The sequence below is a fragment of the Mastomys coucha genome, unplaced genomic scaffold, assembly GCF_008632895.1.
Source record: "Mastomys coucha isolate ucsf_1 unplaced genomic scaffold, UCSF_Mcou_1 pScaffold22, whole genome shotgun sequence".
NCBI lineage: Eukaryota > Metazoa > Chordata > Mammalia > Rodentia > Muridae > Mastomys > Mastomys coucha.
In genome coordinates this window covers 105,299,151-105,323,163 of record NW_022196905.1, presented here as the reverse complement: position 1 = coordinate 105,323,163, position 24,013 = coordinate 105,299,151, and the positions used below count along the sequence as shown (strand labels likewise).

Below are 24,013 nucleotides of genomic sequence, written 5' to 3'. Positions count from 1 at the left end.
GAACTGGGTTCTTGGTGTTTGTGCCCGGCTGAGGCTGGATTGCTTACAGAGCTGTGGGTGGTGATGGAGAGCATGGCCCCGCGTTTGGGCCGTGTGCTCCTGTGCAACAAAATCCAGCCAGCTCTCGAGTCCTGGGTGTTGCTCCAGGCAAAAAGCCTCAGCCTTACATTGTAGAATTTTAACTTGTACTTAGCTATAAAAACATTTTTATTTTTGTGCCAAAAATGAATTGCTGAATGTACCTTTGGCTTACAGAGTTAATTTGCAAGTGAAATGTTATTGAAAAACAAAGATTACCTGTGATTATTCAAAATAGAAGTAGTCTGTTTACTATTACACAAAACAAAAGCCTATTTGTGATTTTTCAAAATAAAACATGACGGTAAGTGTCAGAGGACATGGACAAGGGTCAGAGGGCACAGACAGTGGGAAGGAAGGTGGAAGGTAGGAGTGTGACAGGGAAGGACCTTAGATCAGGGTTTCATTGTTGGCTGTCCATCTTAGACCTGAAGGGAGCGCCACATTGGCTTCCCCAGCCAGAGGCCACGAAGCCAGGTAGATGGCCAAGTCCTTGTGTTTGAAGTTGATGGACAATTATCCCCCCTGCCATCTCCTTCCAATTCCCTATGTAACATTTACCGCTTCCTTTCTATTCCCTATGTAGCGTTTACCGCTGTGTGTGCCAGGTCAGTGGTCAGAGCTGAGCAGCAAAGAACCAAAAGGTTGCTGGCAGGTCATGTGATACCGAGCAGTGCCTCACCCTGCACTTGACTCACACCTCATGAAGACTTAGCCCAGTGTGGCAGCTTTGGGAGATTCCAGTCAGTCTTCCTCACACCCTCCCACCAGTTTCCTCCATACTACCCCAAGGCAGCCTCACCCAATCATAGCTGCCTGTTTGCCTGTGAGGCAATGTGTGCTGTTCAACAGTTTCATGAGGTAGAAAGAGGCAGACACCACCCTCACTGCACTAAGCCGGGACTTCCCTGATCCAAAGCAAACAAGGATAGCAAAGGAAGAAATCACAGTCCAATGTCTCTCTCTTGTCAACACAGACACAAACATTTCCAAGTCTGGTGACTGTAGTCAAGAACACAGTGAAAGCTGGTCACACTGATGTAGGCCTTTAGTTCCAGCACTCGAGGGGCAGAGGCAGGTAGGTTTCTGGGAGGTTGAGGCCAGCCTGGTCTACAGAGGGACTTCCAGGACAGCCAGGGATGTTACACAGAGAAACCCTGTCTTGAGAAACAAACAAGAATACAGTGAGAAGATAATATGCCAGGACCAAGTGGGTTTCATTCCTAGGGTAGAAGCCTGATTCACCAGGCAGAAACAAGTCCCGGTTGTAAGTGTAGGTGTAAGTTGACACTCAGAAAGACCTAAGACAAAAACTGCACTATCACCTCAATTGACATAAAGAAGGCCATCAACAAAATTCAGTCACACACACACACACACACACACTTGCGCATGCACTGAAAAGGAACACAGCTCTGCTCAAACAGGCTATGACCACCAGAGTGGGTCAGGCAACATTCCCTCTCAGATGCAGGAGACAGGGCAAATTCCTCCACATTCCATCAGTCTGGTTCTCAGAGTCTTAGCTAGACAAGTAAGAGAAAGAAAGAAAAGGGACAGTAACAGAAAATAAAGAATGAAGACGCCAAGACACCCATGCGTGCAGTCCTGCGGACTCCAGCAGATACCGTTAGAGTTGGTAAACATCCCCACTGGGGGAGCGCGACACAAAACCAACCAACGAAAGAATCATTTTTTCTGTGTATCAATAAAAAATTTGCTAGAAGAATAAATTGGGGAGGAAAAATCCCTTTCCTCATAGCTTGAAAACAAACAAACAAATAAACAGCAACAAAACTCCCAGAGTGGAGGAGCACAACTAAGGAGGAGCAGGAGCCTAAGGAAGAGGAGGAGCCTAACTAAGTAGGAGGAGGAGCCTAGCTAAGGAGAAGGAGGGGCCTTACTAAGGAGGAGGAGCCTAACTAAGGAGGAGCAGGAGCCTAGCTAAGGAAGAGGAGGAGCCTAACTAAGGAGGAGGAGCCTAACTAAGGAGGAGGAAGACTGCCACTCTTGAAAATTCTAAAACACAGAGGAACTGAAGATTCCTGTGAGCACAGCGAGACAGGATGGCCATCAAGCTCAGGGCTACCTCACTTGCAGTGCGAAAGTAGCAAATGGCATGAAGCAGTCCACAGCCAACACAATCCCCGTCAAAATTCAAACAACGTTCCTCACAGAACTCAGAAAAATAATCTTGTCACAGGAAGACTTGCCAAATCACAGCGCAGAGGCACCGTCAGAAAACCAACATGGCACTGCTACGAAAGTTAGCCTGGAGATCAGTCAGAGAGCAGAGGGGCCTGCAACAACCAACACATCCGCAGCCACCTAAGCTTCCACAAAGCTCCCAAAGAAGGCAGCTTCCTTGCACATCTTGGTGGGCAAGATGGCTCAGTGGGTACAAGCTCTAGCTGCCAAGCTAGAGGATGAGAGTTCAATCCTGGAGATCTACATGGTGGACAGCGAGAACCAACACCAGCAAACTGTCCTCTTATCTATACAGATCCATCATAGCATGTGCATGGGTGCACGCACACACATGCACAAGTGCGCGCCCATACACATACATGTACATGCACGCACGTACACGTGCACACACACTCTTGAGTGAATGAATGAACAGCAACAGGAGTTGCTAGAACGCGATACCAGGTGTGGTGGTATAAGCCTATTATCCAAGCTCTTGGGAGGCAGAAGCAGAAGATCAGGGGTGATACACAATGCACCCATAAATCGTAATGAAACCATGGCATCTGCAGAATGGATGGAAATCAGTATAGCAAGCAAAATAAGGTTCAGAAAGATAAGCACTACATATACATTTACTACATTTCTATAGAGGACTTAGATTTATTTCTTTAGATTTTGGAAAGGTGGAGGTCACAATATGCATGTGGAGGTCAGAGGACAATTTCCAAGAGTAGGTTCTCCACCGTACAGATTTTAGGTGTCAAACTCAGGTCATGAGGCTTGGTGACAAGCACCCTTCCCCACTTAGTCATTGCCAGCCCAGGATCTTAAATTTAAATTTATACTGTGCATGTGTGTGTGTCATATCTTTTTTAATGAAGGGTATTTTGTCTGCATGCATGTCTGTATACCATGTACATGCCTAATACTTGATGAAGCCAGAAGAGGGCATCAGATCCACTGGAACTGGAGTTGCAGATGATTGTGAGGCACCATGTGGGTGCTGGGAACTGAACTATGTAGCCCTGGCTGTCCTGGAACTTACAGACATCCACCTGTCTCTACCTTCTAAGTGCAGGGATTAAAGGTATGGCCACTATTCTGGGCCAAGAAAATTCCTTAAGGGAGGTTGGAAATAGCGGGTGACAGAACACAGATATTAACAGTAGGAGCAGAGAACAGGCCAGCACACCTATGCCTGAAGATGCCATGGTGGAACCTGTTGCTGCCTGTGCTGACATGAGATATTAGTTCAAAACTCTTCTTCACCTGAGCCCAGCCCATTGCACCCAGGCAGACCTCAGATCCCAAGCACCCCCAGTTCTGGGCTGACCTCAAGTGCTCCTTCCTGCTCCCTCCAAGTCCTTGCTCAGCTCATATGTGCACTGCAGATCCTGGGGACTGCCTAGGCCTGCTGTGAGCTGCAGCTGCCCTGTGAGCTGCACCTCCCCTGTGAGCTGCACCTGCTCTGTGAGCTGCACCTGCCCTGTGAGCTGCAGCTGTCCCGTGAGCTGCACCTGCCCTGTGAGCTGCAGCTGTCCTGTGAGCTGCACCTGCCCTGTGAGCTGCACCTGTGCTGAGGGCGTGCTGTGACATTGCATAGTAAACTGGGCTGCCATTACTGACACCACAGGGATGGAGGGCAGTAGGTAATAAGTCGTGACAGCTCTAAATGAGCGATGCTGCCCCACCCCAGGATTGCTCTCCAAACCCAGGACTCCCAGTCACACTCACAAACTAGCCAGAGCCACTGGGTATGGGACTGAATTCAGGAGAGACACTGTTTATCCTAAGAGTCACACAGAACTATAGATATCATGGCAGGCAGGGCTTCTTGGACCACTCATGCTCATGATCAAGTAACTTAGGACCCAAGCAGGTGCTTAAGTAACTCAGCAACAGTGTGGGGATGCTGGGTAATCAAACAGGGAAAAATCACCCTTGACCTCCATCCATACCACCCATGCACAGAAACCCAGGTAGGGTTACAGACACAAATCTAAAAGCAAAACCAATCAGCTGCTTTTTAAACTGAAGACCAAAATAGTAGGCAATAGTTTCTGGGGCTACAGAAGGCAGGCACCACCCACAGAAGATGACCCACTGGACAGATACCGCCAAAACAGAACACAGCTCATCAAGGAAAATAGGCATGCTACACACAGAGTCTCCACATACATAGACATGCATATGTAAACACATGTACACTCGCACATACATGAACATGTACCTGCACACATATACCTGACACATGTAAACATAAGTAAAAACAATACAAAGAAATCTACCATGTTCAGAGCAGGACATATCTGAGGTATACTGGGGAAGGCTAAGTGTGGCTCAGGGCCAGAGCACATACGTGATATCATGAGGCCCTGGCAGTGGTCTCCCTTGTACCAGAGCTGCATTCAGAGAACACTGAGGTCTGCAGAGCAGCAGCACTCGGGGGAGGAACACATCTTATCACGGCAATGCTCCAATACCAGCTCCGCCTCCAGACTTACCCACAGGTAGTCCCCATCCGCCCTGATGGCAAACTTGAGTTTCCTCAGACGGATGAGCATTGGTGGGGTGCCAGAAAGGTCCCACAGGCAGCGCACGACTCCAGCAAGCTGGCCACAGAGCAGTTCTTGCTGATCCATCAGGGTCTGTGGGAGAAGCAGACAACATTTTATCAGACTTCTACATCTGCACTCGTGTGTGTGTGTGTGTGTGTGTGTGTGTGTGTGTGTGTGTGTGCGCGCGCGTGCGCGCACTCACCTGTGAGCTCTGTGTGTATTTATGTGTGAGCTGGGCGCACGCACCGTAGCACCTGTGTGCAGATCAGGGGACCATTTTTGGAAGCTAATTTTCCCTTCCATTGCGGGTTCCAGAAGTTTAATTCAGGTTTCTGCTTTGCCATCTGGCCGTGTGTGTGTGTGTGTGTTTGTGTGTGTGTGTGTGTGTGTGTGTGTACATGTCACAGGATATATGAACCTGTTTCTAGTTAGGGTGTAGCTCAGGTCCTTAGCTCACATCTTTAATCCCTCTGGTTGGAATACAGACACACTCAGTACTCACCTGTAATCCCAAACAATGAAGGTAACGTTAGTTTGTAGAAGGAAGCACTCATGTTTGAAGTGATGTCTAATTGAGTGGCAGAAAAAGTGATGAATCAGAGAAAGATTTGACAGAATGGGATAAGCCCAACTCTCACGAGAAAAGAGAGGAAAGAGGGGCTACTTAAGGGAGAGACAGACAGTACAGGAGGAAGAGAGTACAGAACAGGAAAACAGTGGGGTTCTTGGAGAGCAGTGCAGCAGGGCTGAGAGGGAGAGTAGAGCAGCAGAGAGAGGGAGAAGGAGCCAGTTTTATTGGGAGAGTTTTACAGAGAAGACTGAAGAGAGAACAAGCTAGACACGAGTGAAGACCAAGTGAGCAAGAGAATGAGGAGAAGCCAGAAGATCAAAACAAATCGTTAGAGTTAGTTTCAGGCCAAGCAGAGCAATTCAGAGGCAGAGAGAAAGAAGCCAGACTGAATTAGTCTGCTGGGAGAAGAGTTTGAGCCAGAACAGCTGAATTGAATCAGCCAGCCAGAGTTCAGAAAGAACTAGGAAGGGGTGAGCTTAGTCAGCAGCAAGTCTCAGAGGCTGAAAACAGTCTAGGCCTAGATAAGGTTTTACGGAGGATAGAAGCTTCCAGGACTAGGCCTAGGTTAGCAAACAGAGACAGTAAGCCTCCAGGACAATTCCTTGAGGAAAATAAAAGCTACTTTTACATTCATGTGTGTGTGTGTGTGTGTGTGTGTGTATGTGTGTATTTGTTCTTGGTGCTGTCAAAGATAGTGTCATATTGTGTAGCCCTGGCTGTCCTGGAACTTACATTATGTAGATCAGGGATCCATTTGCCTCTACCTCCCGAGTGCTGGGACTAAAGGTGTTGGCGGTCACACTCGGCCCAGTTGTTACATGTTTAAGGATCATAATAAACAGTGACACCTGGGCTTGGTGGTCTACACCTGTAATCCTGCTGCCACAAGAAAACCCAACATTCAAGGGCAGGGACTAGAGAGGTGGCTCATCAGTTCAGAGCACTTGCTACTCTTGCAGAGAACACTGGAGTTTGCTTCCCAGTACCAACCTAATGACTCATAGCCATCTGTAAGCATTTAATCCCAGGAGATGATGGCCTCATCTGCCCTCCAGGGACTCTAGGCACATACATACATGTAGACAAAACACTCATATGCATAAAATAAGGTAAAAACACAAGTCAAGAGCAACCCGAGTCATAGGGCAAAATACTGTTTCCAACTCTCAGCCATGAAGAGTATGTGGTACAGCTCTGGTGACTGTCAATCAAGCCTTCATAGTGGCTGCTGGGTGATAGCTGCTCAAGAATCCCACACTGAACACAGATGGCAAATTGGGGCTTCACCACATGGGCAGCTGCATACATGTCCTGGACCACGGCACAGCCACACAGGACAGGATGTCACAGGAAGTGCAGCTGCTGCCATCCCTGATGGCATCCTGCCTCACAGAATAGACGGAGAGCCTTGTCAGAGATCTAGAGCCCGCTACCAATGGAAAGTAAAAGGAAATCTGTGAGCAGATGTCACTTGATGTCACCACGGGGAGGTGACCGTCCCAACCCAGAGTGTGGTATTCTAACATGGCAGCTCAGTGATCTGGAGACCAGGGGAAGACAGGGTGGCTGGTGTGTGGGGAATATGAGTCTAAGCGGGACTTAGCACAGATAACAAGCAGGTTATGTGGGTGTGGTCGGGCTCCTGGCTAGGGGGTTGAGGGAGCCAGGCGGGGTGGGAACCAGCACCAGGACCAGTCCAGCTGCAGCACCTGCCAGCACTACAGAAGGGCTGTCACTCAGGCTCACTCCTGTCAGGTGTGACCCTGACAGTAAATGCAGGGTGGGTGAAATGACATAATGTCTAGAACTTGCTTTAAACTTCTCTAGGGAAAAAGAAAATAAGAGAGATCTTAGGGCTCACAGAATTTGCAGCGTTCACAGCTGATGATCCTAGGGCTGGCATGTAAGAGTTTGTAATAGTCCCTACTTCTCTGTTTGAATAAAAGCTTATTTTAAAAAAAAAATAGTTTTTTTTTTAAACATTTATTTATTTAATGCATATGAGTAAACTGTTGTTCTCCTCAAGCACACCAGAGGAGGGCATCTGATCCCGTTACAGATGGCTGTGAGCCACCATGTGCTTGCTGGGGATTGAACTCAGGACCTCTGGAAGGGCAGTCAGTGCTCTTAACTGCTGAGCCATCTGAATAATCATCCAGCCCCCTGAATAAAAGTTTTTTAAAATTAGCTGATCAAAGACTTGGGAGCAGGACACAGACAAAGAAACTCCTATGGCTAAGAGAGCCAAGAGGAGGCCTAAGCTGTTTGGGAATTTGAGATCCAGACAAGAGCATAGCCTTGGGCCTGTCATCCCAGCTGCCACAGAGGCTGAGAACTCTGAGAACCTGTCTCAAAACTTCAAAGATAAGCAAATAAAAAGAGGGCTAGGGAGAGAACAGAGCATGCCCGTGGCCCTGAGTTTCATCCCTAACACGTCTTAAAAGAGGCTATGTGCACAAGAGCCCCTGCTTACCTGGGGTGGATAGAAGTAGCAGATGCCTGCTCTGCACAGGAGCCCCTGCTTACCTGGGGCGGGTAGAAGTAGCAGATGCCTGCTCTGCACAGGAGCCCCTGCTTACCTGGGGCGGGTAGAAGTAGCAGATGCCTGCTCTGGTTGGGTCCCCTTCTCCCTTTACCTTGGAACCATCGTACAGGAAAAAGTAGTTCCACCTGGCAAGAGAACAGAACGAAGCCATGGGTCCCCCGCTAGTGACAGTGATCAGCTCGTGACACTTTCTCTCTAGTTCCTGGCTCTGGGAGGGCTGCCAGGAAAGAGTCCAGCGGCCACAGCAGCAGATAAAGTCACTGGCAGTGCAGCACATGCAGGACTACAGCCATCAGCCCATCTGCCAGAGAAGGCAGCGGCTCCTGCAGGAAACAGATCACCCACCGAGGGCTGCTGCTTGAAATCCTCACCTCTAGCAGCACAAGCACACAGCCCACCATGCTCTCCTGCTATGTCTCTAAGCTCTAGTAACAAAGTGAACCCCTGGGTTTCTCCCCAGCATGCTGGTGGGAAGCAGCCCTTCTGATGACTCGTGGACTCACTTAGCAGATGTGTATGGAGGGCCTGCAACAGATGTGCTCATCCATAACAGGAAGACAGCAGTCTTTGAAAGATGACAGAAAAACACCAAACTCCTCTTGAACTCTCAAACCTTACCAGCAGCTTAATCTGGCTTTCTCCCACCTTCCCAGATTCCTCAGTGTAAAGGAATCTTTCTTCTGAGTTTCCAGCACTTTCTGTACTTTTCTAAAGACCAAGACAGGTCTCCCTCTGTAGCCCAGGCTGACCTCAAACTGCACTGCCTCCTGACTTTGCCTCCCTCCCAAGTTCTGGGGCTACCTCTCAGCCAGGTAGGTACCTAGCCCTGAGGTAGTCATTACCTGTCTACACAAGGTGAACTACGCAGAGCCTGGGCTTCAGCTGTACTCAGACTCTGAGAGCACACAGACCAAGCCAAACAGACACCTGTCCCAACATCATCCCACAAGCTCCAAGGCTCAATGTGCAACTGGCCACAGGTTACATGGTGATCAAAAACATTTGTGAATTTTCAAAGCCCATTGAGTCTTGCTTAAAGCCACCCTGGTCCCCTCCCACACTCTGAAACCACCCCCACCCCCTACATACACTATACCTCAGGCATCATTTGGAATGGCTTGTGTAATCAATTGCTAGGTCTGCTGAGTCTAGTCAAGCCACCCCCTTCATTGTCACCTCTCAGAAGCATTTGCCGGACCAGGTTATGAAAAAGGACAAAGCTACATGAGGGAGCCAAGTTTCAGGCACACACTGCACAACAGCCTTAAGACCCAGGCTGGCCAAACCCCAACTTCAGCCATGCTGCTTCTCTGCAAACACAGACACACCCAGGCGATCAAGATTGGTTGCAACCAGTCATCTACCTGCAGTGCCTGAGGTGGAACTGGCAAGGTGTTCTGCATTTTGCTTATTTTTGCTGTACTAGGGATTGAACCCAGGGCCTGAATCGAATGCTAGGCGGACACTCTACCACTGGGCTATGTCCAACCCAAAACTTGCAAGGTTCAAACACATATGCTCTGGAGAAAAATGGCTTCCACATTTAATGAGGTTGCTCTAAGGAGAACAGCAAGACTAGCTGGCTGAGGCTTCCAGTTTACTCAAATGGTCCTGGAAGTAGCTTCAGGCAGGCCGGGACACTTACCATGCTGCAGACTTTGTCTCTGGGGGAGTGGTGGTGGCCATTTACTCTCCAGATGGCTTCATCCTCTTCATCTGGTATTCTTCCTAGAAGAGCTTCTCTGTCCCCATCTGGTATCCCCAGGCCAGTGATGCCAGGTGTGGTCCAGCCAGGTGGTTTCTGCCTCTTGTTCACTCTTCAGTCAGTATGAAAAGGCAGCTTCCCTTCTGGGCAGGTACATTTCCAGAAGTATCTGTGCACCACGGAGAAGTCCAGGAGGAAAGGGACCGGAGGTGGACTACATTAACTCAGTAGCCTGTGGTCTGCTTTCAGGAGCATCCTTATAGCTGTCTACACTGGGACTTGTTCCAACTCCCCTCAGGGAGCTCCACAGCAAGGAGAAGCATGCTGGATGGGCAGAGGCAGTTTCTGATAGGATCTGTGACTTTGTGTACAATTCAAAGCCATCCAGTGAGTTCCTTCAAAAGGCCCAAAGTTTCCAGTTCACACACACCAGTATCTCAGCTCTGGGGAAGAACAAAGAATCGATTCTCTCAGAAACCCATGACCATGCATGTGACCCACAAGGTTCAATAAACAGTTGATTTCAAAACAACCTTCAAAGCTTGTGTTTCAGAATAAAAAGAGAGGGTAGCAGATATTTCAAAGACCCTTCATTTTTTTCAGAAGAAAATAGCTTTGCAGAAGGGAAACCAGACAACGAGTGTAGAAGGTGCTGGTAATAAGGAACCACACAAATCAAATGGTCCCTAAATTAAGGAACTGGCACTCGGGAGCCTAATCAGAATGTGCGAAGCCCTTCAGAGTGTAAGAGAGAACTTTGACAGAGTGCCCTTTGTTTCAAACTCCCACCAGGGGAAGAGAACTCAGTGTAGCATGGAAAACTCTGCCAGAAAGAACCTTGGCCTCACTCACTCTGATCCTTCACTCCTCCGAGGGAACTGTCCAGAAACAGGTGGCACAGGCATTAAAGTTACTATCTATGAGGCTTAAATCTCCTGACAGTCTTATTTCACTATGTGGATAACACTGGGAGGAAACACAAAATTGGTTTGATCCTTTCCCTTGACAACTTTTTGGTCATTTTCATCTATATAGTCCTAATCCCATTTTTCTGGTTAATTCCTTCGGGGACATGGTCCCCAAAGCTGGCCACAATCTGCCATCTGTGGAAACACAGGACGTTAAAGTCTCTTAGGGAGGGAACACTTAGGCATGGTAGCTCAGGTCTTTTAATCCCAGCGCCTGGTTAGTAGAGACAGGCAGATTGCTGAGTTCCAGGCAAGCTATGGCTACAAAATAAGACCCTCTCTTAAAAGCAAGTAAACTCGCTTAGAAAGAAGGAAGTGCCCGAGGGGCATCCCCCACGAACCCGAAAAGGCCTAAATATCTGTCACCTCAGCTACACACACCTCGTTCTACAGCGCGCACAGGGCACCTGTGCAGGGCATCTCAGTTCCTGGAGCCCACCCCTCCCATTCCCAGAGGCCTGGTCGGCGGACCTTGCACCTAGTTCTCAAAGGTCCCGATGAGGTCAGAGATTGTGTAGGGATCTGAAGAGGCCCTGGCACCCTGAGGGGACTGCAGGAGGACCGTCCCGGTGCGCGCGGGAACGGAGGGAAGTCCCTCGGTGGTCAGGAGCAGGAACCCTACGGCCCGATCGCACGAGTCTCACGCCCGCCCGCCCACCGGGAACCTGGGCTCCGTCCGGCCCGCGGGGCAGCACCCGATACCTGCGCCCAGAGGCCCCGCGATCACGCGCGGACCCACCTCCCGCCTGTGGGGGCTTGGCGATGACGTACGTTGTGACGCGAGCCTGTGACGTCGCCAGCATGGCGGCCGCTCTGGCGCGCGCTGGTGACGTCAGTGGCATGGCGGCGGTCGTGGCAGCTCCGGAACCCTGGAGCGCGGTGGCTCCGCGGAGGAAGCGCGCAGCGGGAAGACGGCCCCGGCGGGGCGAGGAGTCCCAGGCCGAGCCGGAGGCGGACGGCGAGGCGGTGCTGCGCCGCCTGCGGGAGGCCGAGTGAGTGCAGCGCCGAGAGGCTACTCCAGCCTCAGTCTCCCTAACCTGGAAGTGGGTGTGCCAACCCGCTGGGGAAGGCTGGGTTCCCCTCGGGTTGCACTGTAGCAAGCTCTCAGTAAAGCTGCCATTCCCATCGCTGCGGTTACGACAGCTTGTCATTATGTGCCCCCGTCTGCCATCTTTGAGGTGGAGGTTTAAACGTCACGTAGGGATGCTCAGAGGATTGTGTGATGTGACTGTAAAACACACCCTGGCACCTAGTAAGCACCAGGGGCGAGGTGTACAGTTCATGTTAGGCCCAGTGATGCATGGGTTAGGATAATCAAACTCAGATGTCGGTCTTGGTGGCAAGATCCTTTACTCTATAAATCAGCAGTTCTGGATTTGAAGGCAGGATCTCGTACTCTAGCTTACAAACATATCGTATACTTTAGGCTAGTCCAGCAGCCCTGGAACTGGAGAAGATCCCGCCTTTGTCTCTCCTAATGCTAGGATTACAGGTGTGGGCCACACACCGCATTGGTTATTATCAAGATTGTAAATCGAGGTTGAAGCAAACACAGAGGTCAACATTTGCATCGATGGTTTACTGAGCAGCAGCTGTGTGTGCAGACTTTTGCAGCCTACATACTCCACGGCCCCATTGGGATCCTGGGTACTCCAAGAGACATACAAAGATCATTGTTTCAGACCCAGGCCTTGGTGATGTCAAACCTCATGTTTCCACCTACCATTATTGTAGACTCTACCATGATACACCCATCTCCCCACAGCTTGGTCTGTACCTTCTGACAGCACACATAGACAGTGCCCAACATATACTGTGTTCTTGCCTTTTCTAGTTGTGGTCTTGCAGGGCTAAGTTACAAATAGTGGAAGCATTCCAGATGGGTCAGAAGGGCTATGACCAGGGGAGCAAGTTACACTCAAGACGCAGTGGTGGTGACCCAGAAGTTATTTCTCAACATAAATTACTGGCGGTGCAGCTGAGGGGAGGGACAGAAGCAAGTAGCACCTTAAGGTCTCAAGATTAGTAAAATGAAGGTAACTGGGGTCTGAAGTCTCAAGGCACAAACCAGGTAGTCATTGTTTCCTCGGCTGCTTCAGAATCTCCCAGAGTGCCCTGCTTCTCCCAGCACCCTTCCACGGGTGTAGCCATTACTCCAGAGCATAGACAATCTGACCCAGGATAACCTAGAATATACAAGGTACCTCAATGTGTCAGGCACTCCTTTCCCTTGGAGATTGTAGGTCTCCTGGGGGCAGTTATTGCCTCTGGCATATTTAAATTTCACTGTTATTGATTGTTCTGCCCCAACCAGCTGACTTGAATAAAGAGCTGACCCAACCCTTGGCCTTTCTCTTTGACCTTCCCTGCAGAGTTATTTAGTGGGAAAGCTACTGAGTTCCTGCTGAGTAGCTCATTCATCCTCCCCCAACCCCCAACACTCTCCAGTCTTGAGAGGACACTCCCATCAGAAGGGCTAAGTCTGAGGACTTCCAAATGTTTTTTGAATTGCATCTCTGCCAGGCCAAAGAGGCAGAACAGACCCAGACTATCCCTTGGCAACCAGGGCCTCTTGATGGAAGTCCTTTTTGAAAAGAACCCAGCAGCCTACATCCAGGAATGTCATTCAGTAAGGGCTGGCTCTGCATTGGAGGGTCCTCCATCCCCCATGCATCTGGGTCATGGTCAGGGCTAAGATGGCCCAAAAGAGAACGGAGATGAGCAGGCCATGTCTTCTCAACAGGGAGGACCTTCGGATCTCTGATTTCTGCAGTTCAGCACTGGGTGAGTAGGGGTGAGTAGGGGAGGTGTGGGAGTGGAAGGGGGGTTGCTGCCTGAAGGTAGGCAAAGGACATTCTCCATCCAAGGACATTTTGCTTCAGTCTTGCTTGTGGTTGGTTCTGATGCTGACTTCCTTAGAGCTGTGTCTTTAGCACTGACCACTGCAGTGGAGGTGGTCATGTATATATCCTGAAGTGTAGTTTGTGAGCATTAAGTAAGGTGGGAAGTGCTTGGCTCTCATACAGAAGACAGTAAGTGCTATCAGTCATCAAGATGGCTAGATTGTATATGGATCCCACTTTTTCCTTTATGGTGCCGACCTTCCCCCTTGCAGATGTGTTCTCAATACTGTATGTTCAGCATGTCCTTATAGACAGGCCATGTTTACACTGTATCACAGACTCCTGTTTTAATCACTCAGTTGAGCCTCACCTGTAAGCTGCATTCACTAAGTTGAGGTTGTTAAATGAAAGGCAACATCAAGCCATAGTCCAAAAGTTTTTAAGAGTTCTCTTCCCAGCAAGGACTTAGTTTCTGGAACAGCCTTTCCTCACCTGGGGCACCTGTTCAAATATGGCTTTGCCATGTCGGTGAACAGAAACAGCTTGCTTAGTGTTAGGACAAATAGCTTCTTTCTAAATGAAGGCTAGGAGATGATGTGGGCAATGGTTTTGAACCTAGCCATTCAGTTGCCTTTATAGAGGCCATCATCCAAGGGCACGAACATCTCAGACACATGGCTTTAGATGAAAATCTTTTAACACAGTCTTAGGTTTGGAGATATAGAGTCCAGGATCCCACCACCAGTGACCTGGACACAGGTATCAGGCAGCTTCACTCCACTGTGGAGGGCTGTTGGGCTTCTGTCACATTCTTGGCTCCAGGGATCAGAGTATGTGATGTGACCATATTTGGGGGATGATCTTTCAGAAACCATCACCGAGTGCCTTAGGAAACAGCTGGAGCAACTGCAGCCGTTAACAGAAGCCCTCGGAAGGCTGCACCTTGGTTCATCACCTGGTGGGTTGGGAGAGCCCATGGCCTCAAGCACCTCCCATGTGAAGTGTGTGTGTTATGGTCTTGGGACCTTTGCCTCCTGCCCCACTGCTCGGATTCAGCTTGCTTTTATGCTTCTCTTTCTGGAGAAGTGCCAGGTAAGCTTTGTTTTCCTCTTCCATCTCTGGCAAATTGTTCATATGTGCCTAGAACTGAAGTGCCCTCTTCCCTTCCAGATCCCCAGAAGCCACTGCTGGGTCTATGACCCTCTGTTCAGTCAGACTGAGGTTTCGGTTCTCACCTCCCTCGGTGTAACTGTCCTCAGTGAGAATGAGGTAGGTGCTTTCATCTCCTCCAGACCACTCATCTCTGCTAGTGGACAGACTTTCTGTGACTTGGTACCCCACTGGCCCTGGCATGCTGACCTTCCTAGAGCCCAGTAGTCACTTCATTTTGGACTGTTATACCGTGAAAACTTGAGTCAGCAGCATGGATTAATGTGTTAGGATTGCAAAACCTTTGAGTCCAGAGATGGCTCAGCTCTTATAAGCACTGACTGCTCTTTCAGCAGAAGGTTCTCATGTGGAGGGTCACAGTCAACTCTAACTCTACTTCCAGAAGACCTGGTGCCCTCTTCTGGCCCCTGCAGGTATCAGGCATGCATATGGAAAAACTCATAAAAAAAAAAGTAAAAACAGAATCACACACATGGGTAGAACCTTGTGGGTCCTGTCTGGGTTCTGTATGAGTTCTGGGAATCACTCAGGTTAGACTGAGCTGGTTGGGACAAAGACCTTTACCCCTCCCCCATGTTTTAGGGTCTCTGTGGCCCAGGATGGTCTCAGCCTCATGATTCTGCTGCTTTGAGCAGTGGTTGAGACCCTACAACACTCACTTCAGGCCAGCCTTTGAGTGCTGGCTCTCTGCATAGAAGAGCATATAGGTGAGGCCTGAGGTCACCTATAACCTGTAGGGACCAAGTACAGCAGCAAGGTTGGCCTGTGCACTGAGAGCCATCAAAGGGCTGTGTCCAAGACCACAGGCAGCTCCTATGGAGGCAGCCATAGGACACCAACATGGGCTAGTGCCTGACAAGCTACAGGGAGAGGTACACACCAAGGCATGGCCAGACAGCCTTTAGATGACTATGTCCCGCTGTGGTGAGGATCTGCAATGATGCATGGTGCATGGAAGACCCAGAATGTAGAACACGAACAGTCATCACATGGAATACCTTCCTTTAGTCAGCATGGGTTCCTTCTGGATACAAGTCCTTGAGTCCCTTAGAGATGTCAGCCTACTTACACTTACTAATGTAGCCATGCCACACAAGAGCTAGGCTTTGCACTCTACTCCTTAGCACCCATTCTGCTGATTCCACAGGAAGGCAAGCACAGTGTCCAGGGCCAGCCCACTGTCTTCTACATGCCACACTGTGGGACAGCTCTCTACAACAATCTGCTGTGGAGCAACTGGTCTGCAGATGCCCTGTCCAGGGTGGTCATCATTGGGAACAGTTTCCAAGGCCTCGAGGAGAGGTGAGCCATCAGGAATGCCAGACCCATCTTCCCCATGAGGAACTGGGTAAAAGGTTTAAGGGTGCAGCTTAAAGCACTTAAGAAATCAGCAAATATCCCTCTTTTGAGGGCAGAGGTGTTTGGGCAGCCATGCTTTATGTGTGCAGACACTCATGATCTGCTTCACAGTGCTGCCCTCTTGCACAACCCTCAACCTTTCTGAACTTGTTTTTACCTATTGAAAAGAAAACAAACACACAAATACTTCCTAATTGTGTATGTTTTTATTTGCAGGTTGTTGGCGAGGATTCTGCAGGAAAATTACCCCTACATTGCAAAGGTGTGTGACAGAATAGCCGGGTCAGGGTGAGGGTGCAAAGCCACACTATCTATCCATGTTTTTAAGCACAACCAGCTGGTGCCTCTCCTACTCTGCCCGTGGCCTTCACCCTCAGGATGAGCCCAGCATCCCCACTGCCTGTGGGACTTAAAAGTGCTGAAATACAAACCCCCATTCCTTATTTCTCAAAAGGGCAGTGGGGTGGCCAGGTGAACAAAGAGTAGGGGATACCTAATGCCTGTGTCTGGACCTCTCCACTCAGATTCTGAAAGGCCTGGAGGAGGTCCCGCTGCCTCAGACTCCCCGGTACACCGATACCTTTAATGACACATCTGTCCACTGGTTCCCGCTCCTGAAGCTGGAAGGATTGCCTGAGGACCTGTGGGCATTCCGGGAAGAGCCAGACTACCAGAACTGTGAGGACCTGGAGATCATCAGGAGACCCACAGACTGCTCAGCTGGAGTAGCAGGAAAGTTCTTGCCATCTGGGCCAGGGACCACGGTGCACACCATACCAGATCCTTTGCCAGGCCAGGAATACAGGCCAACTGGGGACACTGAGTCACATCCTGCCCTGGTGGCCTGGCCTCCCAAATAGAGATGTTGTTTATCAGCTTGGTTCACAGTGCTGTTTATTCACACCTGTCTGGTATGGCTGATGTCTACTTAGCCATGTCGATGAGGCTCTGCAGGGAGGTGGGCACCCAAGTCTTCTCGCCCTGCACAAACACTACACCCCGGTCAATGTAGATGACGATGCGGCCAAAGGTGTAGAGCTGCTTGCCCTCGTGCCGCTTGCCAATGACAGGCATGAACACGATGTTGTGCTCCTCTGCCTTGGTCTCAATGAGGTCCTTAAAGTTCATGGGCACAGAGCTGGCAGCCACACCGATGCCCCTCTGTGCCATGTTCTCAGCCTCCCGGCGCTCCTGCATGGCCTCGTACTGGAAGTCCTTCCTGCGCTCCGTGTGGGTGAGGTAGGCAATGTTCTCCCTCGCACCTGGCTGCATGTAGGCACCTGAGAAAAGGGAGGACTGTGAGGAGACCCCAGGTATGCAGAACCAACACCAGAGCACCATGATGACATGCTGTGTGTGACTTGTGGCTTAAGGACCCAGGCAGTGACATGATCAATGCATACTTGGGGGGGTCAGTATCACAAAATTGGTCTGGGAGCTAAGTAACTAACATCAGAAGTGATCCTCTCTATCAGATGACATGTGGACAAGGGATGAACCCACATATGTGACTCCTAAAGTCCCCGTTTCTGAGGTCAACTTGTAGTCTAACATGGTCTACACTCATTCTACTATCCCTTGCTTAATGGGGCTCATGGGTTAGGAGTATGTATTATGTTTGCAGAGAATCCAGTTTGATTCCAGGCACCCACTTCAGATGGCCCCCAACTCCAGGTCCAAGAGATCTTATACCCTCTTTTGGCCATCCCTGGCACTGCATTTGTGTGTACAATACTGTCCACCAGGCACATACATAAATTACATATAATTAAGAACTTTAAATGAGAAATACATTTGGGGAGCTAGAGTATGTGACTGGAGGATCACAGCGTGACCCAAATGCAAACTTGTGAGCCGTACAGGGGAAGAGCAGTGCTGAGAAGAGGGTCTGGGCAGAGTGAAGTGAGGACAGGTACAGGAAGCAGCAGTTCCCCTCCTAGCCCCCACCCTGGAGCCAAGTTGCCCTCCATAAACACAGCCTCTTGGAGAACTGAAACAGCCAGGAGAGTCCAGGCCCGTGCTGTGCATCAACCTAAGTGGCAACAGCCTTTGCCTCTGCTGTGACTGAATGACGCAGCAGCCCTGTGCCTCAACAGTGAACAGTGATTCACAAACACCCAGCTGCTAAGTGCCATGGTCGTGAGCTTACCCCTTGGAGGTGTAGCCTGTGAAGAAGGCACTAATACTGCTTCAAGGGCACAGAGCATCACTCAGAGAAGGGAAGAACTATCAAGTGCTTTCTGCACAGTAGTGTGGGAAGGCTCCCTAGAGCCAGACTCAGCTCCTGTCAGCCTATCACAGGACAACACGGTGGGGCCTCATAAGTAGCTAAGTCCACTGGACACTGTCTAGAGAGTGAACTGACACTTAAAGTGGCCTCCCAAAAGACCAAAAACAAACAAACAAAACCAAAAAAGAAAAAACAAACAAACAGTCAATGTCATTGTTTAGGAAACAGACTCCAGGACTCCCCAACAGGAAACCTACTGTGGTGGTTTGAATATGCTTGGCCCAGGGAGTGGCACTATTAAGTGGTGTGGCCCTGTTGGGGGAAGTATGTCACTGTAGGCTATAAAACCTTCCTCCTAGCTGCCTGAGAAAGTCAGTCTTCTGTTTGCCTTCAGAACAAGATGTAGAACTCTCAGCTCCTCCCTCACCATGCCTGCCTGGATGCTGCCATACTTCCACCTTGATAAAGGACTGAACCTCTGAACCTTGTCCTTTATAAGAGTTGCCTTGGTCCTGGTGTCAATCACAGCAATGACAGCCTAAGTTAGACACCTACTCACCAACATTGGAGGACACAGCCCTGTTCATGATGTCCAGTGCTTCATTGAACTTGTCCTTGACAGAAGGGTGTGCCAGCACCTGGTCTGAGAACATGGACTTCCAGCCCAGGTACCACTTGGTGATCTCCTCGTAATTGGGACTGTTACTGAGCCAGGAGCACAGCACCTGCCAAAGGACATAGGACACTGAGCCGCACACACTGGACCACAGCAGTGAGGGCAGAGTATCCCCAGGGGCCATTGCTGTATTGAGCGTCGCTCCTCCCAGCAGCCCACATTACAGGACACATGGAGGTGCGGTACATAGCAGTTGCCAGTAGAATCTGGAGCCGGCCTGTGGCCTAAATGTGCTAAAGCTTTGTTCTCCACATCCCCAACAGGTTCTCTGAGGAGCGGAGCTGAGATGATACTGGGTCTGGACAGCAGTGGGCACCCCACCCTACATCCCTCCTGGACCACACATCTCACCTGAAGCCACTTGGGGAAGAAATGCTTCTCCAGCAAACCCACCAGGCTGGAAACAGAGATCATGCCCTCCCAGTCCATCACCCAGTAGAAGGCGTCCATGTGCTGCTGGTGGGGGTTGATGACGAGCTCCCCCAAGCACATGCCTGCAAGAGAGACAACAAGGTAAACTCTTTAGTCTCTGGGCTGTTCCTCCATTCTACCCACAATGAATTCCCATGATTCACAAGCACTTAAGAGGCCAGTGCCACCAGGCAGTGGGGGCTCATGCCTTTAATCCCAGCACTTGGGAGGCAGAGGCAGGCGGATTTCTGAGTTTGAGGCCAGCCTGGTCTACAGAGTGAGTTCCAGGACAGCCAGGGCTATACGGAAAAACCTTGTCTCAAAAAACCAAAAACAAACAAACAAAAAAAGAGGCCAGTGCCAGGGCTGGAGAGACGGCTCAGTGGTTAAGAACACTGACTCTTCTTCCAGAGGACCTGAGTTCAATTCCCAGCAACCACATGGTGGCTCACAACCAACTGTAATGGGATCAGATGCCCTCTGCTGGTGTCTCTGAAGACAGCTACAGTGTTCTCACATACATTAACTAGATTTAAAAAAAAAAAGAGGCTTTCTGGTTCTGACATCCAAACTAGCCCTGTCAAGAAAACCACAAGGCACAGAGAGCTCAGAGTCATGACTGCAGATCTTGGTCAAGCTGTGAAGGAACACCAGGAAGGTCCTGGTTACAGTCCCATCCACCTCTGCTCTCCTCATGGTGGACACTGAGTAAGCTGCACTCGGCCCACATGTCCCTGTGTCCTTACCCAGCTTGGGCACGATGTTCCTGAGCATGAAAGCCTCCCAGGACCCAGGCGTGAGGACCTCTTTCCAGGGCTGTAGGATGAGCTTAGCTGAGGCGTCACTGGGGTGCCATTTTTGCAGTGCGCTTGACAGTTTGCTGCGGACAGGGGAGTAGAGAGGCTCCAGACGGGCCTGCATGAGTGGCAGCCAGGGGTGGATCCACGAGTGGATCGGGACGGTGTCTGTCAGGGGGTTCCAGTTGTCCACCTGTAGGATGAGTGGATGACAGTTTATGACACAACAGTACTGTCCTTAGGGGGAGGCCCATGTGTCCTGACCAAGGGCCACAGTCCTCTATGTGGGGAAAAGAGGGGGAAGACCCACTGTGGAGGTAAATAGGACCTGTACTCTAGATCCCTCCACAGAAAAAAATCAAACATTCATGCCACCAACTCAAGCCTCAGCACAGATCAAGATTCAATAAAGGCACTGAAAAAGGCAACTCCCACTTGAGGGAGGTAGGGAAGGGGGTATTATAGAGAAGGCTAGAACTAACACTGCAGGCCACCAGCCATGCTGAGAGTCCTTCAACCTCAGGGCTCTTGTGCACAGGTAAGAGACACTGTCAGAGCTCCACCCTACCTCCTTCTGCAGCTTAGGGAAGATGAGCTGGTCCAGGATATTGTCCAGGATCCACACAGGGATGATGTGTGCCCAGCTGTCCAGGAAGTCCACCATCGGCTCACAGTTCCTCGGCTGCCACTGGGCAACAACATTCCGAACAAAAGGCATCCAGACCTCCCACATGAGCCTGTGGGAGGCAAGGTAGCTGCTCAGCCACACAGCTGGCTTCACAGTGCTCAAAGTGTGCCAGCCCACAGGTCCCTGCAGGAAACCTCAGGCCAGTGCCCACAGGGGCCCTTGTGTTGTCTTGGCTCTCGGCCTTGGGCTCCTCAGTGGAGCCCGCACTAGCAGGGCTGTTACAGGCCCATGTGGCAGACAGTATAAGCACAGGGTTAGCAGCTGCGTTTCCATCAAGAGCCTCAGTTCACACCCAGGGTCACAGCTTCAATGTCTCCTCCTGAGACACCTCTGTCCTCTCCACGCCTGGCTCATTCTTGGTTCTCACTAGTTCCCCAGCACTGCCTTTTCCAGACTGGGTGAAAGTTGCTCTCGGTCAGGATGAGCCCAGTTCCTGGACACTAGGGGCACTCACATACACACAGGTGGGCACATCTCCAAATGCAAAGCAGAGCCAGGGTAGAGCATAGTCAACAGGGCCAGAATGGCTGCCACCCAGACTTTAGCACAATTCCTGCTCCCTGGGGAGGTGACAGAGTACAGTGGGATGGGGCCTGCCTGGTACCTGTGAAAGGCGTCTGAGGACAGGTCCTGGCTGCTGTGAGACAGCAGCTGGTCGTTCTCCAGGAGGCTCTTCCACTTGGAGATGATCTGGGTGCCATAGCTGCCGTCCTACAGAATGCCAGCATCATCAGCCTTCCCATCTCAGTAGCCACACCCTGGCCCAAGAGCAGGCTGCACCCTAGCTCACCTCGAGGGGGTGCCAATCCTTGAAGTAGTCCTTCACAAGCGGGTAGACAATGGCCACAGCGAGGTCTGCGCGGTCCGCCAGGCGGTACTCCTCATAGTACTTGTCCTGCAATGTCTCAAAGACGCGGGCACACTCATCCAGCGTGAGGGGGTCGGTGCCATGGGGCTGCATGCGTCGCTCACACTCCTCCACCAGGGCCAGCACCTTGCTGAGGTTGGAGATGACACGCTCCTCATGTGCGAGAACCTCGGCTGTCTTTTCGAGCTCGTGCGACAGGCTGACCACCATGTCCCGCTCATACTGCAGCTGCCGGTCGCTCTGGATGATCTCCTGCTCCGTGCGCTCAATGAGCAGCTGCAGGTTATGCTCCAGTTCAGGCAGTGCAAAGCCTGGCACCTTGGCATCCTTGCCAGCTGTGGGAGGCAGCTGCGCCAACAACGGCACCCCTTCATCGGGTATACTGTGCTTGTGGCTGATCTGGCTGTAGCTGTAATACACCTTCTGCTCCCGGCCTGTCATGTCAATCACCTTGGAGAGAGTCAGGTTACCACCTGTTAGCACCACTGAGCAGGGGAAAGTTAACAGAGACCAGGTGCCAAGAGCTCCGTGAATGGACAGAGCTGCCTACGACAAGCTTGACCTGTCAGATCCACACTCTCTTACACTAACAGGTGACAGGCAGCTGCCACCACTGCTGTCTAGCTACTCGGAAAGTGATAACACCACCATGTGCCCATCATAGAAAGGGCAGACTTCCCCAAGATCCCAGCTACCCCAGTTCATGCACAACTATGACAGGCCCAACACCTATGGGCCAGTCAACCACATATCACAAGTCCTTAAAGGAGAGAGAGGTCTCGCTCCTGACCCATTAGCAGGCCTTCCCTACCTGCTTACTGCACTCTCAGAAACCCTCTTCTCCATCTCAAACAGCACAATCTACCTACAAATGGATCTATGCCAAACCCAAAGCAAACCAAAGGAAGCTGTAGGCTGTGCAGAGGCTCCTGGGTGGGGAGCTATGCTTACCACAGACAGTCAGCATGGGGAGGGGCCAGCTCAGTGCTCAGAGTATTTACATTACAAGTGTTACTGAATCCACTGGGCATAGGCACACCCACACATGCTTACACACAGACAGACAGACACACACACACAAAGACACACACACACACACACACACACACACACACACACACACACAGAGTCTCCCACCCATAACCTACTTATCAAAGAACTCAGAGGTTGGACAGGGGACTGATGTGAGGCCCTCATACCTTGACCTGAGACAGTTCCTTCTGGGGTGCTGTGAGCTTTTTGCTGATCCTGCCTTTGGCCTTTAGCTCCTCCACGGTCTTGTAAGAGTACTTTGGTTTCTTCTTGCTCCCGCTGGGGTCTTTTCTCCACTGGCTCAGCTCCTTCTGAAACTCCTGAGGCAGAGGGATATAGTCAATGACAACAGGAGGGGCCTGATGCACAGCAGCCAGGGTCAAGATCTTTAGCATGCCTGCAGCCACCAAATACTACTCGATAACATCTGTGTATAATACAGGTGGATGCCAAAGGCAGGACTCAAGGGAAGGGAGAGGCTCTGCTGGTTCTCCGCTGACTCTTGCAGAACTTAGAAATAGCATAGAGAACTAGAAAACACTGGTCCCACCAGGCAGAGTTCCACAAGAATGGTGAGCAGAGGGTATCGCGTGAGAACGCACCCACCCTACAGGTCAGGTTCATGGCTGCCATTTTATTCTCACACTGACCTAACCTGTCATTTGTTTTCTTTCAAGTATCTGGAGTTGCAGCTCTTTAGGAGTCATGGCACCTGCTCTCCTGGGCCATCTCTGAGCTGACAGAGCCTACCCTGCAGTCAGAGTACATGCACCTGAGTATCTGAGTCCACACCCTGTCACTGTCTCACAGCTGCCCACCTCACACACACCTAAGTCCAAGACACCATGATGGCATCAGGTGAGCAGTGAGCCCCATCAGGACCTGCCACATAAGTGGGTACAGGGAAACACAGAGGCCATCAGCATGTGAGGCCCATGCACAGCAGCTGTGTGAAATGGCCCAGGCCATGCACTGCCCACACAGTGGCCCTATCATTACCTCTTCAGCCTCCTCTTCTGAGTCAGCCACAGGGAAATCCTGCAGAGACTGCGTGGTCCTCTCCGAGCCATAGGCCCCCACAGCTCCCTTGCCTTTTCTCTGTTTGGCTTCAATGGGGTTGATGATACCTGAACAAGGGCAAGAGAAAGACAATACGCTTTTCAGATCTGGCCACTTGTGTGAGGACACCAGGGAGAGAGCACTTCCTGCTCCTTACCAATAGCACACCACCTGAGTGCCTTCCCTGTGCTCAGGATACTGTCACACTCACAGCACACCACCTGAGTGCCTTCCCTGTGCTCAGGACACTGTCACACTCACAGCA

The 24,013-nt window shown here is 50.7% G+C and overlaps 3 protein-coding genes and 1 long non-coding RNA gene across 10 annotated transcripts in view; 2 read left to right on the top strand and 2 right to left on the bottom strand.

Moving 5' to 3' along the window:
• Hps4 (HPS4 biogenesis of lysosomal organelles complex 3 subunit 2) overlaps positions 1-11,454 on the bottom strand; it is a 33,539-nt gene extending 22,085 nt beyond the window's left edge. For 4 of the 7 annotated variants that reach the window (XM_031337409.1, XM_031337410.1, XM_031337405.1 and 1 more), the window contains exons 1-4: positions 11,318-11,409; positions 9,588-10,090; positions 7,977-8,067; positions 4,773-4,916 (exon numbers count right to left, since the gene is read on the bottom strand). In XM_031337409.1, coding sequence (XP_031193269.1) covers positions 4,773-4,916; positions 7,977-8,067; positions 9,588-9,628 — 276 coding nt within the window. In that variant the 5' untranslated portion in view covers positions 9,629-10,090; positions 11,318-11,409. Of the gene's footprint in view, positions 1-4,772; positions 4,917-7,976; positions 8,068-9,587; positions 10,091-10,996; positions 11,019-11,086 lie in introns of those variants that run through there. The other 3 variants (XM_031337408.1, XM_031337406.1, XM_031337407.1) reach the window with 3 other exon arrangements.
• On the top strand, positions 11,423-16,862 carry Srrd (SRR1 domain containing). The gene is made up of 7 exons (XM_031337412.1): positions 11,423-11,607; positions 13,359-13,399; positions 14,327-14,550; positions 14,629-14,727; positions 15,776-15,930; positions 16,204-16,249; positions 16,512-16,862. The coding sequence occupies exons 1-7, from the start codon at positions 11,456-11,458 to the stop codon at positions 16,845-16,847; spliced, it is 1,053 nt and encodes a 350-aa protein (XP_031193272.1). The 5' UTR covers positions 11,423-11,455; the 3' UTR covers positions 16,848-16,862.
• Tfip11 (tuftelin interacting protein 11) overlaps positions 16,172-24,013 on the bottom strand; it is a 13,212-nt gene continuing 5,370 nt past the window's right edge. Inside the window, exons 5-13 of the mRNA XM_031337404.1 lie at positions 23,689-23,816; positions 22,857-23,009; positions 21,580-22,107; positions 21,394-21,500; positions 20,670-20,838; positions 20,051-20,294; positions 19,245-19,387; positions 18,777-18,942; positions 16,172-17,267 (exon numbers count right to left, since the gene is read on the bottom strand). Of these exons, the coding sequence (XP_031193264.1) occupies positions 16,912-17,267; positions 18,777-18,942; positions 19,245-19,387; positions 20,051-20,294; positions 20,670-20,838; positions 21,394-21,500; positions 21,580-22,107; positions 22,857-23,009; positions 23,689-23,816 (1,994 nt within the window). The 3' untranslated portion in view covers positions 16,172-16,911. The remainder of the gene's footprint in view (positions 17,268-18,776; positions 18,943-19,244; positions 19,388-20,050; positions 20,295-20,669; positions 20,839-21,393; positions 21,501-21,579; positions 22,108-22,856; positions 23,010-23,688; positions 23,817-24,013) is intronic.
• On the top strand, positions 18,645-19,421 carry LOC116068178. The gene is made up of 2 exons (XR_004109478.1): positions 18,645-19,070; positions 19,157-19,421. It is a non-coding gene; the product is annotated as an uncharacterized LOC116068178 (long non-coding RNA).

Excerpts from the sequence above, each read along its gene's own strand:
- Srrd (XM_031337412.1), top strand. The coding sequence starts at position 11,456 with ATGGCGGCGGTCGTGGCAGCTCCGGAACCCTGGAGCGCGGTGGCTCCG. Across the intron at positions 14,551-14,628 it reads TCTTTCTGGAGAAGTGCCAG|ATCCCCAGAAGCCACTGCTG; the intron begins GTAAGCTTTGTT and ends CTTCCCTTCCAG. Across the intron at positions 14,728-15,775 it reads CTGTCCTCAGTGAGAATGAG|GAAGGCAAGCACAGTGTCCA; the intron begins GTAGGTGCTTTC and ends CTGATTCCACAG.